General features: G+C 39.6%; 1 protein-coding gene across 6 annotated transcripts in view; it reads right to left on the bottom strand.

Annotated features, from left to right (window-relative positions):
• ABCB11 (ATP binding cassette subfamily B member 11) overlaps window positions 1-18,253 on the bottom strand; it is an 84,454-nt gene that overhangs the window by 32,477 nt on the left and 33,724 nt on the right. For 5 of the 6 annotated variants that reach the window (XM_081814250.1, XM_081814245.1, XM_081814247.1 and 2 more), the window contains 8 exons: window positions 17,312-17,486; window positions 11,219-11,332; window positions 8,655-8,765; window positions 6,200-6,325; window positions 4,583-4,786; window positions 2,458-2,628; window positions 1,748-1,949; window positions 621-696 (listed from right to left, as the gene is read on the bottom strand). In XM_081814250.1, the coding sequence (XP_081670376.1) occupies window positions 621-696; window positions 1,748-1,949; window positions 2,458-2,628; window positions 4,583-4,786; window positions 6,200-6,325; window positions 8,655-8,765; window positions 11,219-11,332; window positions 17,312-17,486 (1,179 nt within the window). Of the gene's footprint in view, window positions 1-620; window positions 697-1,747; window positions 1,950-2,457; window positions 2,629-4,582; window positions 4,787-6,199; window positions 6,326-8,654; window positions 8,766-11,218; window positions 11,333-17,311; window positions 17,487-17,759; window positions 17,775-18,253 lie in introns of those variants that run through there. The other variant, XM_081814249.1, reaches the window with a different exon arrangement.

Genomic DNA, 18,253 nt, shown 5'->3' with positions numbered 1-18,253 from the left:
ATGAAAGACTAAAATTTACAGTCTTGTTAATAGCATATTCCAAAAATATGTTTGAAAGTCAATACCCCTATATTCCTCCACAAAAAAAAATAAATAGCTGGGGTTCAAGGAAAATCTTTTCAAATGCTAAAAAAATACACTTCTTTTTTCATCTAGTTAAGGAATGATTTGAATTCAGATGGGTCACTCCGGAAGCAGGAATATTTGTAATTCAACTGCAGCTCAGCAAGTGAAAGAATGGACCTAAAGCCATGAACTTCACCTCCATGTAAAACAATGCTTTATTCCATGGTTAGATCTAGGGGACAAGACCAAACAGATTTTTTAAATACCCTTTCAAGCTCAATTAACAACATTTTAATTACAAAGCATCTCTATCATGACCCTACCCACAATAAGATAAGAAGCCAAAGTTAAACAAAAAAAATCCCCATGAACTGGAAAGAGAAAATGTCAATATAGCAACCAAGGATTCGTTTGCATGTTCATATTACATGAAACCTGGGGCTATGCTCAAGGCTATCCTGGTTTTACCTGAGATATTGCCTGAGGATCATAAGTGCAGAGGGCTCCTAAGAATATTTTAAAACCTTAAAATCTGCCCCATGGCTTCAGCTTACCTTAAACTAGCCTGGTAGCTCCCTCTGCAAAAGGTCTGTTTGCTGTCAAGTGAGGCCCGGTCAGTTTTATCTTCTCCTATTCAACACAACATCAACGATTCCTTAGTGTATACAATAAGGAGAACCATATCAAAAGAAAACTTCTTACTATGCTTGCCTAGCCTATCATTACTATGTCTGATGCTAAAACATTCTATTAACTTCATTGTGGCAAATAAAATTTAACACTTATCCAGCACATTCTAACAACAACAACAAAAAAATGTCAAGATACTCAGCAGGGGGTGCCTGGCTGGCTCAGTCCAAAGAGCATGCAACTCCTGGACATGGGGTCGTGAGTTCCAGCCCCACCTTGGGCATAGAGATTACGTAAATAAATAAATAAATAAATAAACTTAAAAAAATACTCAGCAGGATTGAATTTTTTGAGCTGTGTGATACCCCCTGTGTTATCTCCAACAAATAGATATCTGATAGAATGAATCATAAAAACTGAAGGGAAACCCACTAGAGGTCATTTCTATGGTAGATTCACCAAATTAAAAATACATATATCTTTTCAGAAGAAATCACATGTGTTAAATATAGACAGTAGTTTTACCCAATGGAGTTCACAAATCAAGATGTGGTATGGTAGAGGAAGTTTGAAGTGGTGGTTGGTTAATGTAAGTTGGGATAAGTTACCAAATCTGAAAATTCAAACTAAAAAAAAAAAAAAGGATGCACTAGGGCCTGATGTATCTATTTGCTATTTGCTTTAGTGAAAATAAGCATTACAGTGTCTAGTCACTGATTAATTTACTCAATCAGCAAGAATAGAGGTCCTACTGGGTGCTGGACACTCTAGGAAGGCTTTCCTATTTGCAAAGTGGGGAGGGGGGAACAAGGGGGTTGGCATTAAAATCATCTTCCCCACAAAACCTGGGTTTTAGCTCTCTGATTTGATCAAGTAACTGAACCTCCTGAGATTTTGTTCTTTCTCTTATCATCTATATAATGCCTCCAAGGGCTTTTGGGGGAACAAATAAGACGGTGTTTATTAAAATGTATAGAAATCCACGAAACTATGAGAGCTAACAAACATAATGTTTTACAGAATGTACAAGTGTAATGGAAAAGACACTTGCCCTTTATGCCTTCTATGTTAGCAGCCTGATTGCCTTGACTCTGCAAAGTCACTAGAGTGAAGTAGACTCCTTTCCGTTCCAACAGTTCCTCATGGGTGCCTCTTTCCACTGCTGTACCATGTTCAAAACCAATAATGACATCTGCAGCTCTGACTGTGGACAGGCGATGAGCAACCGAAATGACCGTATGTCCCTGCTGAATCTGTAAGAATGTACAGTGCACTGTTAACCAAACAGTAAGACAGAGCTGACATTGACATTTGGATGGTCTCAGAATCCACAAGTAATCAGAGCCTGGGTCCTTGGGAAAATCCTCAAATAGGCGCTCTACAGATATTAGAAAAGGCCAGTGCACTTTATCAAGGTCATGAACACCCCACACGTTGGTCCAGTTGCTGCTATTAATCAACAGCTAAAAGCAAAATGGAAATTCTTGAAATCACATATTATAAGTTAGATTTAATAAGATTGAAAATTTTGCATCTGTAGCTTTTGGAAGCAAGCCATACTGACTTCTATTCAACTGTGAGGAACAGTCTAGTCAGTATTTTCTAAACAGTCAGACTGGAGACACTGACCCATGTAGTCCTTCTCTTTCCCTCCCCCTCTCCATCCTTCCATTCTCCCTCTCCCTCCTCTCTCAGTGAGCTGCCTTTCCTACAGCACATTTCCACATGGTCTTGTAAAATGAACTCAGACTTTCAACAGACCTTACTCAGTGCCTCTTGTACCGTGGCTTCACTCTCATTGTCCAGTGCCGAGGTGGCCATGTCCAAAAGCAGGATCTTGGGGTTTCGGACAAGGGCTCTGGCAATGGCTACTCTTTGTTTCTGGCCACCACTCATCTGGCCTCCTCCTTCTCCAACAAGAGTGTCAAATTGCTAGGAAGAAGGTGACACTGATAATGAAGACGAACAATTTGATGGCTCCTGGCAGTGATCATTACAAGATCCTTTCTAGCTCCCTTCTCAAGCATGAATTTTCACAGGCCCAACTTTCACTGAAAGAAATACCCTTTCCTGAAACAGGTTACTGTCTGATCAATATTTGTGTGTAAGATAAAGAAACTGATTTATTCTTGGGGCGCTTGAGTGGCTCAGTCAGTTAAGCATCTGCCTTTGGCTCAGGTCAGGATCCCAGGGTCCTGGGATGGAGCCCCACATCGAGCTCCCTGCTCAGCTGGGAGCCTGCTTCTCCCTCTCCCTCTGCCACTCCCCCTGCTTGTGTTCTCTCTCTCTCTCTGCCAAATAAACAAATAAAATCTTTGAAAGAAAAAAAAAGAAACTAATTTATTCTTTCATTCCCAGGTTCACTGGGCTGTATAAATGTTTCTCTCTAGCTCAACTTCAAATAAAATGTTTTCACGAAAGTAGGGGCACCTGGGTGGCTCAGTTGGTTAAGCATCCGACTCTTGATCTCAGCTCAGGTCTTGATCTCAGAGTCCTGAGTTCAAGCTCTGTGTTGGGCACCACACTGGGTGTGGAGCCTACTTAAAAAAAAAAAAAAATGTTTCCACCAAAGTAAAAGTTGATCAGGGTCCTGAAAACCCATTTTAAAGGGTTAAAGCACCTATCAAATTCTTCCCTCTTTTCTCTAGCTAAGCAACACAGAAAAGCACAATATTAAATCTGTATCTATATTACAAATGAAAGATCAAGCTAGCTGTACAATCATTACCATTGACAGCAAAAAGTTACTGAGTATCTTTCATGTTTAGCATTATATTGGAATCTCACAATGATGTCAGGCTCTTGTCTTGTTTATTATTATCCAACATGAGTTGAGCATTTACCATGTATAAAGCATGAAGTTGAGTTCTTTACACATATCACCTCATTAGTCCTCCCAGATGCCCCATGAGGCAGGTACTGCTGTTCTCCTCAATCAGTGGGTAAGGAAATGCTGGGGTGTAAGGGGCTAAAGTAACTTGCCCAAGTTTATAGAGCTTGCAAATGGAGAAGCTGGGATTTTCATGAAGGCAGTCTGATTCCAAAGCTTTATACTCTTTACCACTGGACTATATCATACTCACAGCTGCAATCCTATTCACACAGGTAATCTAGAAAGCTGAATAGGAAATGATCTAGAGCACAGACTCTGGAGCCAGACCACCTGAGTGTGAATCTTGACTCTCCTGCCTTGAGCAAGTTATCTGACCTCTTGGAACTTTAGTTCTCTCTTCACAGATGGAAATAATATCAGTAGCTGCCAACAGGATGGTCGTGAGAGTTAAATGAGATGTAAAGTGCTTAGAACAGTGTCTGGTAGGTAGTAAGCACTATACATATGTTAACTGGTAATAACAGCTCTTCTCTGACTTAGCAGCCACAAAATACGTATAAGTGTAATAATATGGAGTTGGTTTTTGTTGTCATTGTTGTTTAAAATGAAGATAAATGAAGAATTTTTGAATATGCGAGATACAGTACTGAGGCCACAGAATTAGCTGCCTAAGCCCAAGAAAATGAAAGAACAATGACATTGGTAGACATCAATGAACATTGTGTAAGTCATTGCCACATAACAAATTTATCAATTGCTTAGGCAAATTCTCAACAGATGGAGTAAGAAGATTGTACCTCTGTCAAGGGGAGCTTTTAAAAGAAAGTTCCCCTGTTTGTAGATTTTTAATATATCAACAACAATATGCTTTCAGGCAAAGGGGAACACTCATGGTACATTTCCAGGAATGAAACCTAGCATGGCATTAAGAATTTAATGATTTGGGATTCAAATGGAAAGAAATGTATAGTATCGTGTAACTTTTTCTTTTTCCTTTTATAACTTTCTGAGTTCTGCTCCCCCTCCCACCCCGGGATGAGAGGCTAGGGGTACCTGTGGCAGGTCCATGATGAAGCTGTAGGCATTGGCTGCCTTGGCAGCTTGAACTATATCTTCCATCGTTGCGTCCTCTCTGCCATAACGAATGTTCTCTGCAATGGTGGTAGAGAACAGAACGGGCTCTTGCTCCACCATCCCAATCTGAGCTCTAAGCCACTGAATGTTAAGAGAGCGAAGGTCATGGCCATCTAAAGTCACCTAGAGACCATAAGCACAACGTCACATCTCTTGGAACCCTTCAGGGTTCTGAATCAAAATGTTATGTTCTACTTGACCTATGGGGAGAAATAATAGAAACCCACAGGATTATAACAGAAATAATTCCTCCCATAATGAGGTTGTTTATATAGGAGTGATGATATATAGTTGAAATCAAGTCTAGCTGTAGAACAATTCGTTGTAAAAACACAAATGATGTAAAGGTCATTTAATGTAATATGATTGGCCCAGGAATGGGAAAAAAAATCTAATTCTTCAATAGGGTCAAGTCAGTTATTCACCATACTTTATATATTTTTATTATCGTTTGACTTGTGACCTAAAATGGACTTCAAAGCTACAAAGAAAAGAAGAAATGGTCCCTATCTTGTAGGTATGCTTTAAAGTAACTCTTACTTTCTGGCCAGATTCATCAAATAGAACTTTGCTGTTCAAAAGTAATTGAAAATGTAAGTGGGATAAGCAAAAATCACTATTAGCAAAAAAAGTAAAAATCTTACATCAAGAGACCATGATTTCTATGTAGTCAGAGTATAGTTATGCTGGTATGTAGCAAAGAATACCTGTAGGATGAACTGTCCATAACAAAGAAACATTCCATTACGTTTGTCATGTCACTGTAACAGTGCTCCCATGACAGGGAACACCTTGCATTGAAGCCACTTGATATATACTCAGATGATTCTATCTCAAAGCATCAAGGAGATGTTGACAAGAATGACTTTGAGAGCGTAGAAAGAGCAGAGCCTTTGACATCTCAGGGCCCTGGGTTCAAATCGGGAGCAAATCTCAACCTCTCTGACTCTGCTTCCTTTTCATAAAATGAGCATATATACCTTGGGGCTCATTTTTGAAAATAAGTAATCATCTTCATAAAGTACTTGACATATGTGATAAACAAATGGCAGTGATGGATATTTATTTTCTTAGTTTCAGTCTATGTTTATAGGCAAATAAACACACAAGGAAAAAAGAGACGAAGTAGTTGGTGAAATTATATGATTTGTCTTTAAAACCTAAATTCTCAAAGCAGTCATCAATCTGTTCATTCTAGCCATGCAACCTTTCCTATACTTAGCGTTTGGAAAACTTGAAGAGACAGTAATGATTTTGTTACAATACAAAGAAGGAAATGGAAATGCGAATTCACTGACAAGGCAGCAATACCATTTTGAATGTGTGTGCACATCACTGAGCGAACGGGCTGGTCGTTCAATGAACACGACCACCGTGCAGGGAATCAGTCCAGTCAATTCAGTCAAAAACTCAGTAAGTCAACTGTGTGTGCGTCAGGACGGTCTCTGTGTACACTAGGCCTTTGTGCTTGACCAATATATCCCCATTTGCACTCTCCCATCCCCATGTATTGAGAGGCTTCTGGAAGACACCCACCATGCCTTCACTGGGGTCGTAGAAACGCTGAATAAGCTGCAGGGCTGTGCTTTTCCCGGATCCACTGGATCCTACCACAGCTGTCATTTCCCCTGATTTAACAACCATGCTGAGGTTATTTAAAATCTGTAGAGAAAAGAAAAGAACAATGTTCAGATTGTCAGCAATTAGACTTGTAAGTTAGGATGCTTTGTGAGGATACTCTGTACGTGTTTACTTATGCCCTCAAAGCAGTAACTATCAATATCCATCAATAACCAGAAAATCAGCAAACAGTGCCTATGATGAGGTTTTAGCATTTAGCACATTACTCATTAATAAATTGATAGTGGCACCCAAGAAAGAAAATGATGTGTGGTAACACTGTTGAAGTAAATAAGCCACGCCAACTTGTAAAATCATGCTCCAGAATCCACATTTAAAACACTTCTGATAGGGACGCCTGGGTGGCTCAGTTGATTGTCTGCCTTCGGCTCAGGTCATGATCCCAAGGTCCTGGGACCCAGCCCCTTATCAGGGAGGCCGCTTCTCCCTCTGCCTGCTGCACCCCCTGCTTGTGTTCGCTCTCTCTCTCTCTGACAAATAAATAAATAAAATCTTTTAAAAAAATAAAACACTTCTGATATACTAGGATGCCTCAAGGAGACTGTTAAGGAAAGAAAGCCATTAAGTTAGAAATACAATACTAATTTACTGACCATGGATTAACAATAAATTAACTTACAAATTTTAAGCTGTCATACACTTGTATTGTGTGTGAACATATTATCTGAAAAACTTTCCTTAACAAATGTTTGTGATGTGTTTATTAAGTTTAAAGCACTGTTAAAGGTAGAGACTGAATGCTGGTAGGTCTAGAAAGGGAAGAATAGGAATCTAATTCAGAAGCATCTGTTGGATATTTTCACCAATTCAGGGGTGATTTTTATACTTATTATGTAAAGGTGGTTAGGGGTCCTCTGTGTGACAAAATCTCACATCTTGCATTTCACACTAGAGAGTTAGGCTTGCAAATATACTTTCACTTACTGTAATCTCCCCCAGGGCAGGCGAGCACAGTGTGTGCTTTTTCTCATTATAGCCCAGGACGGTGCGGCACCCAGCAGGGCTGAGTACATATAGGTGTAAGTAAGAAGATTTTATTAAAACAAACCACTGGTGTTGGGAATAGAGGATAAAACAGAAATGAAGTAAATGTGTTTTAATTCAACTGGTATTCACGAAACAGCTATTATGAGCTGGTTCTGAACAGATTTTCTAAAGCAAGTTTTTAGCCATCCATTAAAAAATCTTTACTGAGTACTACCTTGTGGTTTATCTTTCACAAGGTACTTTGACATATGTTGCGACATTTAATGTTTCCATACATATGTGATATGTAACAGTAATAGAAAATATACTTCAGCAATTTAATCAGAATATATAGGTACCTGTGTTTTATATATATATATATATATTTATATATCTAATGTGTATGTATTTGTTTACCTATGTTTTAGGTATGTAGTATCAGAATTAAGTTGCAAGGGATTTAGTTTCCATAACAGAAATATTAAGGGTGGCTAGAGGTATTCTTTTTTTTTTTTAAGATTTTACTTATTTATTTGACAGAGAGAGAGACACAGTGAGAGAGGGAACACAAGCAGGGGGAGTGGGAGAGGGAGAAGCAGGCTTCCCGCTGAGCAGGGAGCCCGATGTGGGGCTCGATCCCAGGACCCTGGGATCATGACCTGAGCCAAAGGCAGACACTTAACAACTGAGCCACCCAGGCGCCCCGGCTAGAGGTATTCTGTTAAAAAATTAGGAATAAATCTCATTTCGAAGTCAACTTACTCATGGAGAGCAGATCCTAATTTTCCTATAGATTAAATTGCCTTTAAAAATGCTTGCTCTGTAGGTACAGGAAAACTGAATGTTCTTCCTCCTGTGCCCCGGGCAATCACCTAGCCCAAGACACGTGAGCACAAGGCCACAAGATTACCTTTCCTCCAAAGACTAATCTAGTGACCCTTGGGAACTTACAGATAGGAAGCGGGAAAACTACAAATGCAGCAGCTTTTCTTTGCCAGAAGTACCCTACCCACTCAGTGTTTTTCGCCTTCTGCATCTGTACTTCTGGATTGTTCTGATTGCCTTGCAGTTTATTCAGCTTATGCTTACAATGACAGGCCCTGCCACTCATTTCAACAGAGGATCGCACTTAACTTGACCTAACCTGAATGGGTTGCCAGACTGTGTCCTCCTCAGGGATTTGCACATTGGTGTTACCACAAAGGAATGTGACTTGTTGCCTAAGAAATGACATGATGCCTAAGGGCACTTGTAGAGAAACGTGCTTCTGTTCCTTCTTCCTGCAAACTGTCGTGGCTCAGAAAAACAAGTAACTTGTGGCCCTGGATATGAATCATCAAAGAAGAAAAATGCCGTCATTCCCAGAGAAAAGATGAACACTTACCTTCACCTCTGGTCTGGAAGGATAGTGGAAGGTCACATTATGGAATTCAATTTCACCCTTAATTCGATCCAACTTGTAACCCTCCTCTGACATGCAGTCAATGTTGGGTTTCTGGAGTAGAATATAAAAGGAATATAGCTACAACAAATACATATGCATCTATTGTCCATCCTGGTTTGAATTTACTCGTAAAACAGAACAACAACCAGGTAAAACACTGCACCAAAGTTGCTTCCACATTAAATATTTATTAATAATAGTAATAATACTAACATACACTGAGATATTAATATGAGATATATTACTAGATATGAATACTATTAGCATATCATATTACACACATAATATATTAATAGATAACCAAACATACACAAAGAATTAATACATAATTAATTATAATGAATATGAAATAAATGTCAGTATATAATTGATATATAACTTCACATTAATTAAATAGAATTAATTTAATTATTATTACTATTTGTTGATATATTGCTATGACATATATTATTGTATGACAATATAGTAACAATATATAACAATATTATAATATAATATGTAGTATTGATCTATAATTACGTTAGTATATAATATATTATTATTATGTATTATTATATTATTGGGATACCATGGAAGACAATTTACAATTGTCTTTTTTCATTTATGTAATTGTCACTATAACCTAACTAGACAGGTGATATGCTCAATTGTTCACTGAGGAAGTAGAGAGCTCTCAAGAGAGGTTAAGTACCTTTCCTAAAGCCACACAACTGGTCAGCCAAGCTGGGGTCCAATAGTACTCTACATCTGAATACCTATCGTAGATGATAATTAAAACTAACTGCATGTCCTTAAGTGGTATCCTCAAATACTACCAACTTTCAGTTGTTATGCTGAATTTCACCTCTGTTGTTGTTAGTAGTGAGCCTAATCTAGAATTTAACCATTCTAGTTAATCAGACAAGAATGAGGGCCATCTCCTGCCACCAGAACACTCCAGGGTCAGCTTCTTCTCCCTTCTACACTTGTGAGATAAATTCATCATCATATCTCTATCTGGGGCAATAGTGTAATCTACTTTCTTCCTCTTGGGTCTCTCGTAAAGATAATAAAGTAATTTTTAAAGACCTTAGTTTTTTCTAATAGCTTCAAAGGCCTTTTAGACTCATCATCTTATCTAAGCATATAATAACCCTAAGAATGAGGTACAGTTTGGTTAACTCAATGTGTCTATGTGGTTTTCAACAATCTGTTTATACTGCAATATATGAAGCCCCAGATATAGAACAGATAAAGTGATGAACAGTCTCCTCACGCAGGTTTTATGCTTCATAAATACTGAAGATTTAGGGGACCAAAGAAACACTTCTGGCTTTCCATGGCTTCCAGAGAGGAAGAACAACATCCTGCTCTCTTCCTCCTTCCATTCTCAGATTTTGACTTTCTAGCTGGACCTTCAATGCACTTCAGTAGATTAAATCCTAGCTAGGCTACCAGAATCCTTTACAAGCTTGTAGAAGCTTTCTGTCACAGTTAAAAGATAATCTAAACCTATGAACTTGGCCTTAAAGACTTGCATTATCTGGCCCCTTCCTCTCTCTCCAGCCTCTGTACTCTTGCTCACTCTGCTCAGACACATTGACCTTGTTTTAGGTCCTTGCATTCACCAATTCTTTTCCAACCAGAAGCGCTCTCTTCCAGGAATAGCCTCCCTGCTCTTACTTCCCATGCACCGCTCCTCCCCTAAACCTCACTTTGCATGGCTGACTCTCCCTGCGGTTCTCAGCGCAAATACTACCTCCTCAGAGATGATGTTCTCCTCACTTGAAGACTCCTCCCCTCACCCCAACCGTTACCACCCTATTTTATTTCCTTTATTGCACTGATATTATCCTAGCTTTGAATGTACTTACTTCTTTTTTCAACTTTTATTTTTCACTGAAGTAAGTTTGGTTTCAGGTGTACAACATAGTGATTCGACAATTACATTACCAAATGCTCACCAAGATACGTGTAGTTACCTTCTGTCATACAAAGTTATTACGATATCACTGGCTACGTTCTCTATGCTGTACTTTTCATCCCAGTGACTTATTTATTTTACAACTGGCAGTTTATCCCCTTCACCCCAACCCCCTAGCCCCCTCCTCTCTGGAAACCACCAGTTTGTTGTCTTGTATTTATGAGTCTATTTCTGTTTTTTTGTTTGTCCATTTGCTTTGCTTTTTGGATTCTCCATATAAGCGAGATCGTATGGTATTTGTCTTTCTCTGTCTGACTTATTTCACTCAGCATAATACCCTCTAGATCCATAAACGTGCTTACTTCTTTATTGCCTGTTTTCCAGTATGATAGGAAAGCAAGGGTCTTATTTGTTCTATTTCACTCTTGCGGTCCCAACTCACTATGGGTTCTGGCTGATGACAGCCCCTATTAAGTATTGCTGAATTAAGGGCATTGTGATAGCCCCTCATTTTTCTTAACATTGAGGGTAAATTCCTCAGAACTTCATTTTTCTCCCCACCCCCAACCTGTTCATGGCCTTTACTTTGGCTTTCACATACCTGGTCTATTGTCTGAAAAATGCCGGTGGCCGCTGCACGCCCAGTTGCAAAGGCTTCCAGACAAGAAGATGCATTGCCAAGATTTAAAGCTCCTAATAGAATACTGAGGAAAATCTGAAATGAAAAGAGATAAACATAGTTTTCGTGTGTTTTTGTCAATTTGTAAATAGTGCCATCATTTGGGCTATCCATGTGAGCTCAGATATTTCTCAGAAATATTCTTCCATGGGAGTTTGAAAGCTAAATAGCTCTTTAGAAACACCTGGAATAGTTTTTGTTCTGCAAAGTATCTCCAATTTTTCTATTGTTATGGTTTAAAAGACTACATTATATTTAAATGAACATCTATGTGTAGAACACTACATTACAAGAGTGTAGAACACTATCCTACAAAGAAGAACATATTTTGAAATGAGTATGAGGTCTAAGCAAGGCAGCATATAGACACAAAGTGAGTTAGAATAGTGATATGATAATTCAGTTTGTAATATAAACAGGCTTATATAGTCTTCTGGTTAAAGGGTAACTGAAGCAATGAAGACAGTGATCAGCTTGATTGTTGTAGAGATAGGTACAAGCAATATCGGTTTGCTACTATATTGTTGCTACTAGTAGACTATTCCTAGGATAACTACTGCTATTACTACTACTACTACTTTTACTAATGTATATTTCTAAGTGCCTTACCTGTATTACTTCACTTAATCCATACAACAGAAGAGAAAACCAAGGTGTATGGACGTTCCCTAACTTACTCTACATTACAACATGTATTAAGTGGTAGAGCAGTATTTGAAACCCAGGCTCTTGACTGACATTCTGTTTCACAAACAGACCCATCTGCTGCTGGTGGCATGCAGTTGGTATGGCGAGGTTCCTGGGCAATGATGAGGAAGCTGTCCTTTAACTCACCAACCCAGTCATCTCATTAAGTTAGGGGAAGGCGACTTGATCATGAGCAGATGTTCCTACCAAATAACGCTCTGTGTTTATCAGTGCCGTTTATAAAGGAAGAAGCAATGAGGCAATTTGTCACATGCCTCTAGGAGGAGCACAAGAGTCCTTTTGACCAAACAGGTGCTGGTCACATGATGCTCATGGGGGATGTTTCATTGGCCACCATCCTTCAGGGACCGGAGTTACCTGCTGAGCTGAAGATCGGCTGCTGCCTGAATGTAGTCTTCAGGCAGTCAAATGAACCCAGTCTGTAATGGTTTCCCTGCTTTCTTTCAATCTTCTGTCTGGACCATGAGACTCCTCAGAGCCTCCCAGCTACCTCCCTTCATCTTCAGTAACCTCCATTTCACATACCATGATGATGTGCTCCAGTGCCCTCTTGCCTTCTCCCTGAATTCCCCTCTCCATGTGTGGGACAAACATTCCCTTTTCATCTTTCTTGTTCCTTTCCCTGAATTACAGAAGGTAGTTCCTCCTATGGGCAGATTACTTCATCTTTCAAGCCCCAATTTCTTTATCTGTAACACAGAGGTACTGAAAGCATACACCTCATGGGACTTTCATGAGCATTAAATGAAATAATTAGTTTAAAGGTGATGAATCCAGTGTTAGCCACGTCAATAATAGTGATGTTGAAAGAAGCAAGATTCCACACTTAGGAAGTGGTATGGTGAATAGACAAAACAGTACATCTCTAAATTGGGTTAGGACCACATTTATCAGATTTCTTTCCAACTGAACAAAGGAAGCCTTCCACATGTCCTAGATCAGGGGTCAGCAAACATTTTCTATAACACACCAGATAGTATGTGTTTTAGGCTTTTTAAGGCCAAATGGGCTCCGAAGCAATTACACAACTCTGCCATGTACTGCAAAAGCAGCCATAGACAATAGTGAACAGATAATTGTGGCTGTGTTCCAATAAAACTTTATTTACAAAAACAGGCATCAGGCTGGATTTGGCTGGTGGGTCATAGTTTGCTGACTCCTGCTCTAGGTTCTAGGTTGAATCACTAGGGGCCTAAGCTGAGGTTTGCAGTCAAACCCTGCTCAGCCTGGCTTTGCAAATGCCTCCCTCGGGGTACTTAGGGAAAGAGTGGGTGGGACAGGACAGAGGCATATACCCAGTATCATCACAATGGCTAGCACCCATCCCAACAGACCATCATTTCCCACCCCAAACATTTTACTCTAGCCCCGTGGACAAAAGTGTGGGAGTGGGAAAGGCCAGGGAAACCACCGGGGAACAATCTATCTATGGGTGTGCTGTGCTGAGGAAAAGGTGGCTCCCTGGAAGCCAGATCCAGAGGCAGGAAAACAGTGGTTAATGAGTCAGGCCTCTGGAGGCACAGGCATGTGAGTTTATATCCCCCTCCATGCCCCTCAACACATATTTTTCAACCTTATGGCTCCATTTCATTTTTAAGTGGTAGTACAATGACATCAATACAGAATGAAGTTTTGATATGACATGTGGTATTTGTATGAAATATGTCACTTAGTGCTTGATACCTTATACACACTGAATAATGTTACTCTCTATTCCTGCTGTTATTTTTTATTATTGAGTCCTGAAACCTGGGAAGCACAAAAGAGCAGCCTTCTGCACTCTTCAATTCCCTTTCATCTTCTCTCCTAATAGATCACAGGGTTTGTTTTTTGTCTGTGTACAGGTGATACCAATCACAGTCATTTACGTGAACAACTTACCATGTATGCTCAATTACCATGCAGCCAATAACGATTTTATTCATCAAAAAATATATTCGATTAACCTAATTGTTAATTACTTTAGTGGATTGATAACACTCAACTCAGCCCATGTGTACTCAGACTTCATAGTTTGCTACTCAGAAGTATGGCCAAAAATGTGCCTGCACACATGACTGAGAGAAAGAGAGAGATGGAGGGATGGAGGAAGGGAGGGAGGAAGAGAGAGAAAGAACAATCAATGATTATACTGTTAATGGAGGTCTCTCATTTTTCCAAAGGGATCTTTCTTAAGGTGTAAGCAGAGGCTTGTAGGAAGGTGTTGGAGTAAGAGGTAAGGTTAATAATCAATGATTAAAATGTTAGAGACACATAGTCTGTCACATCTGCACGTAATAAGTACTCTCTCAGCCCAATTATTTACAGAAGGTATAGACAAGAGTGGACACTTGAAGCTGAGGAGTGTCAAATTCGTTAAACAAGGAGGCCATTAGGCTGAGGTTGATTTAATGCCTTAGTAGCCTACATGAGCAAACCAAAACCTAAGCGCAAATGCCTCAAGGTTAAGACATCAAAAACCTAAGGGCAACCAATCACAAATGGTCAATTAAGCTTCCCCAGGCAAGGCAACTGCTTAAGCCAGAGCCAATCAAATCATTGTTTTGCTTTGCTTCTGCCTCTTCTCTATAAAAGTTTCCCCCCTCTCCCCACCCCCCCACCCCCGCCCCGGATCCTGTAGGTAGAGAGTGGCTTCTCATCACTTCTGGCTTGGTGCTGCCTGATTGGAATTATTTTTGTTTAAAGAATCTCCTAAAAATTTTAGTATGCCTCAGTTTATCTTAGAACCATAACATTGGATTCCTGCTAGAGAGAGTAACCAAGGCGTTTTTAAATTCAGTGTTTCCAACTAGAATTGTGTATTATTTAATTTTCAATTTACCAATTCATTCTTCCCTCTGAACTGTTATTTGGGCACATCTCTGTCCTCTCCTTGCAGTCATGGAATGAAAGGAAGAATGTCTTTTCTCAGCACATGTTTTTCTGCAGAATGAGCAGATACAAGCATCTAGGACTGCAGTCAACTGGTAAATGTTGAAAGTTCTTAAGAGTCATTAGACCAGGGGCGCCTGGGTGGCTCAGTTGGTTAAGCGACTGCCTTCGGCTCAGGTCATGATCCTGGAGTCCCGGGATCGAGTCCCGCATCGGGCTCCCTGCTCAGCGGGGAGTCTGCTTCTCCCTCTGACCCTCCTCCCTCTCGTGCTCTCTGTCTCTCATTCTCTCTCACAAATAAATAAATAAAATCTTTAAAAAAAAAAAAAAGAGTCATTAGACCAACAAAGATGAGGGACTTTGTAGTCAGGTTTCTGACCTGCAATACTTTCACTGGATTTTCAAATGTGCAAAGCTATATTAGAGTTGTTAAGAAAGTGCTTAAATTATAATAACAGCAACATTTTCCATCTATACTATCCATTTAAGGTTCAAAAGACACTTTAACATGTCGTATCATATTTAATTTTTTAAAACAAAGTTCAAGTGATGCCAGTTGTTCATCTTGCAAAGAAGAACTGAATTTTAAAAAGTTGTTCTTAGTGTATCATCAAGCTGTTAATGAGATAAAGTCAGTAGCGCAGATTGACTATGGTTTGACCTCACCACTGATAATCATTTGTAAATAAATAAATTTGTTTGTTTAATAAATTTAAACAAATAAATAAAATTCCATTCAACTTTCCCTAGAAATGTATTTATATTAAAGCAGTAGATCTCAAATTATAAGCTATCAGCTAGCAAATTTCTAGTAGATAAGATTTTGGCATTTTTCATTGTTTAAATTGGTACCTATCTCACCTAGAATTTTTTTTTTTTTAGATTTTATTTATTTGATAGAGAGAGAGAGAGCTAGAGAGGGAACACAAGCAGGGGGAGTGGGAGAGGGAGAAGCAGGCTTCCCACTGAGCAGGGAGCCCGATGCGGGGCTCGATCCCAGGACCCTGGGATCATGACCTGAGCTGAAGGCAGACGCTTAACGATTGAGCCACCCAGGCTCCCCCTCACCTAGAATCTTGAGCCAAAATATTTTATTTAAGAATCATATATGAAACCGCTTCACATCTCCATGCTTTAAAAATTAATATACTTAATTATGGGGCACCTGGGTGGCTCAGTCGGTTAAGCATCCGACTCCTGATTTCAGCTCTGGTCATGATCTCAGGGCTATGAGATCGAGCCCTGCATCAGGCTCTGCCCTCAGTGCAGAGTCTGCTTGAGATTCTCTCTCTCTCTCTCTCCCTCTCCCTCTGCCCCTCCCACCCCTTGTGCGTGCATGCTCCATCTCTCCTCTCAAATAAATAAATAAATAAAATCTAAAAAAAAGATTAATATATTTAATTAAATAATTAATAGGCCAAATGAAACATGTATTTCATGTTTTACCTCCCTGGCCTCCTGTGTGGGGGCAGGAAGGGGTGGGCACAAATGTAAACAAACCCAAATGTTCAATTCCATTCAAGGATTCTGAAGGAAAAGTTCAGCAAGCCATACAACAGAATAAAAGATTGGGTGAGCATGGGAGGCCTTACTGGGAAGGTGCTGTTCAGCTGAGAATTAGAACAATGACAAGAGTCCAGCTGTAATGAGAGGAGCTGTAAGCTAAGGAGGAAAGACGTTGGGTTTGTGAGCAGGAGGAAGAGATTTCTCTGATCCTAGCCACACTCGGTTACCCTGCTAACATCCTTGTCTTCTATAGCATTGTCATTAGGCATTGATGTGGTTGTTTAATTATTGCCTCTCTTCCCCACTGATCTATAAATCACACCAGGAAAAGATCACATTTCTTTTGCTCACTATTGAATCCTCTGTGCTGGCATATAGTAGATGCTTAATAATTCTTGAAAGAACAACGGAAAAAATACTGAAAATTAAAGCAACCAAGGCATTCGTGATAACAGGGCTCTAGCACAAGTGAATAATAAAATAGGGTCGTATTACCTGTCCAGTTGAAGATATCATTGGCTTGGTATTTTAGTAACTCATCGTGTTTCACAAATATGTCCATTAGCACATATCTTGTACTATTATTAAACTTAAATACATGAGCTATTATTAATTTTCAGCTGAGAGATCTCTGACTTCCCATTTTCGTGGCATATTATCTTTTGGACTCAGTCAGAAAATCATTGTTTTACAGCTACAGAATTTTCAGTTAAGCGGAAATCATTAAATCACTGGTCTCATCAACTCAAATGCTCAGTGTTCCTTTACTATAAAATGTGTAAGTATTGCTTGTTTCTGCAGATGGACTCCATCAAATCATTGCTGCTCTCCTCCCTCAGACAATAAAGGAATAAACAAAATGCCTTCACTGCAGGCTTTTCCGAGATTCCAGCAGGAAATGTTATGTCTAGGTCATTAAGGTCAAAGTACCTGGACGAGGGTTCCTGGCGTATATTCTCCATCCTCTAGGACAAGTTTGGAGCCATACCAGAAGGCCAGCGCATAACAGAGGAAGATGAGACACCACATGAATCCAGTAAAGAATCCCAACACGATCCCTTTTCTAATTCCCCAACGCTGGGCAAACACAAGATTTTTCTCGTACCTGTGAAGAGAAAGCATTTGTGTCTACATCAGCAGCAGCAGCAACTCAAGTTAGAATGTTTAAATCAGCCACAATGCGGTGCTTTTCCTCAATGGTCATAAAAATCACCCCAGACACACAGCAGCTTTCGGGAAAGAAAATGACAAACTTCCGTGTAGTTATTTAGCTTATTTCAACCTGGCAATGAAATGTGTTGAAGGAACAATGCCTAACCAAACCTCATGGCTGATTACTTCTTGGATAAGAACAGTGTGAGAAAAGTGGGAACTTTACCCCAAGAGAAAAGAATTTTCAACACAAATGTTTGGACATGAGGGATCCAGTACTATTTGTGCTTGAATTGTTTTTACCAAGTCACATGGCATGCTTTCTATCAGAAAATGATGCAACTGTTTTCCCCCAGGTTCAGAACCAGTGCAACTCATCTCCGTGCACTCATCCATCTGCCCCGTGACCAAGAATGCTATGTTGTAACATGACCGGTCAGGTTCACAGCCATGGGACATGGATAACTATGTAGAAATTCAATCTAAGCACTAGACTGCAGTGACTCTATGATCTAGCCATTAATAACTGGCATTGTCTTGAAGCTCAGACATTCTGTAACTGCCTTCCTTAGTCTCAAAAAATAAATTCATGGAGAACTTTTAATATTTTGCAGGACAAAGTGAAGGTCTATCCTATGTTTGTTCCATTTTCAAAACATTTACAAAGCTGCTATTAATAACAATAATGAGTGGGGCGCCTGGGTGGCTCAGTTGGTTAAG

Source organism: Leptonychotes weddellii, chromosome 3 (assembly GCF_054177405.1).
Source record: "Leptonychotes weddellii isolate Sample4059 chromosome 3, ASM5417740v2, whole genome shotgun sequence".
Classification (NCBI taxonomy): Eukaryota; Metazoa; Chordata; class Mammalia; order Carnivora; family Phocidae; genus Leptonychotes; species Leptonychotes weddellii.
The sequence above is the reverse complement of the archived record's forward strand: the minus strand, read 5'-3'. Positions and strand labels throughout refer to the sequence as shown.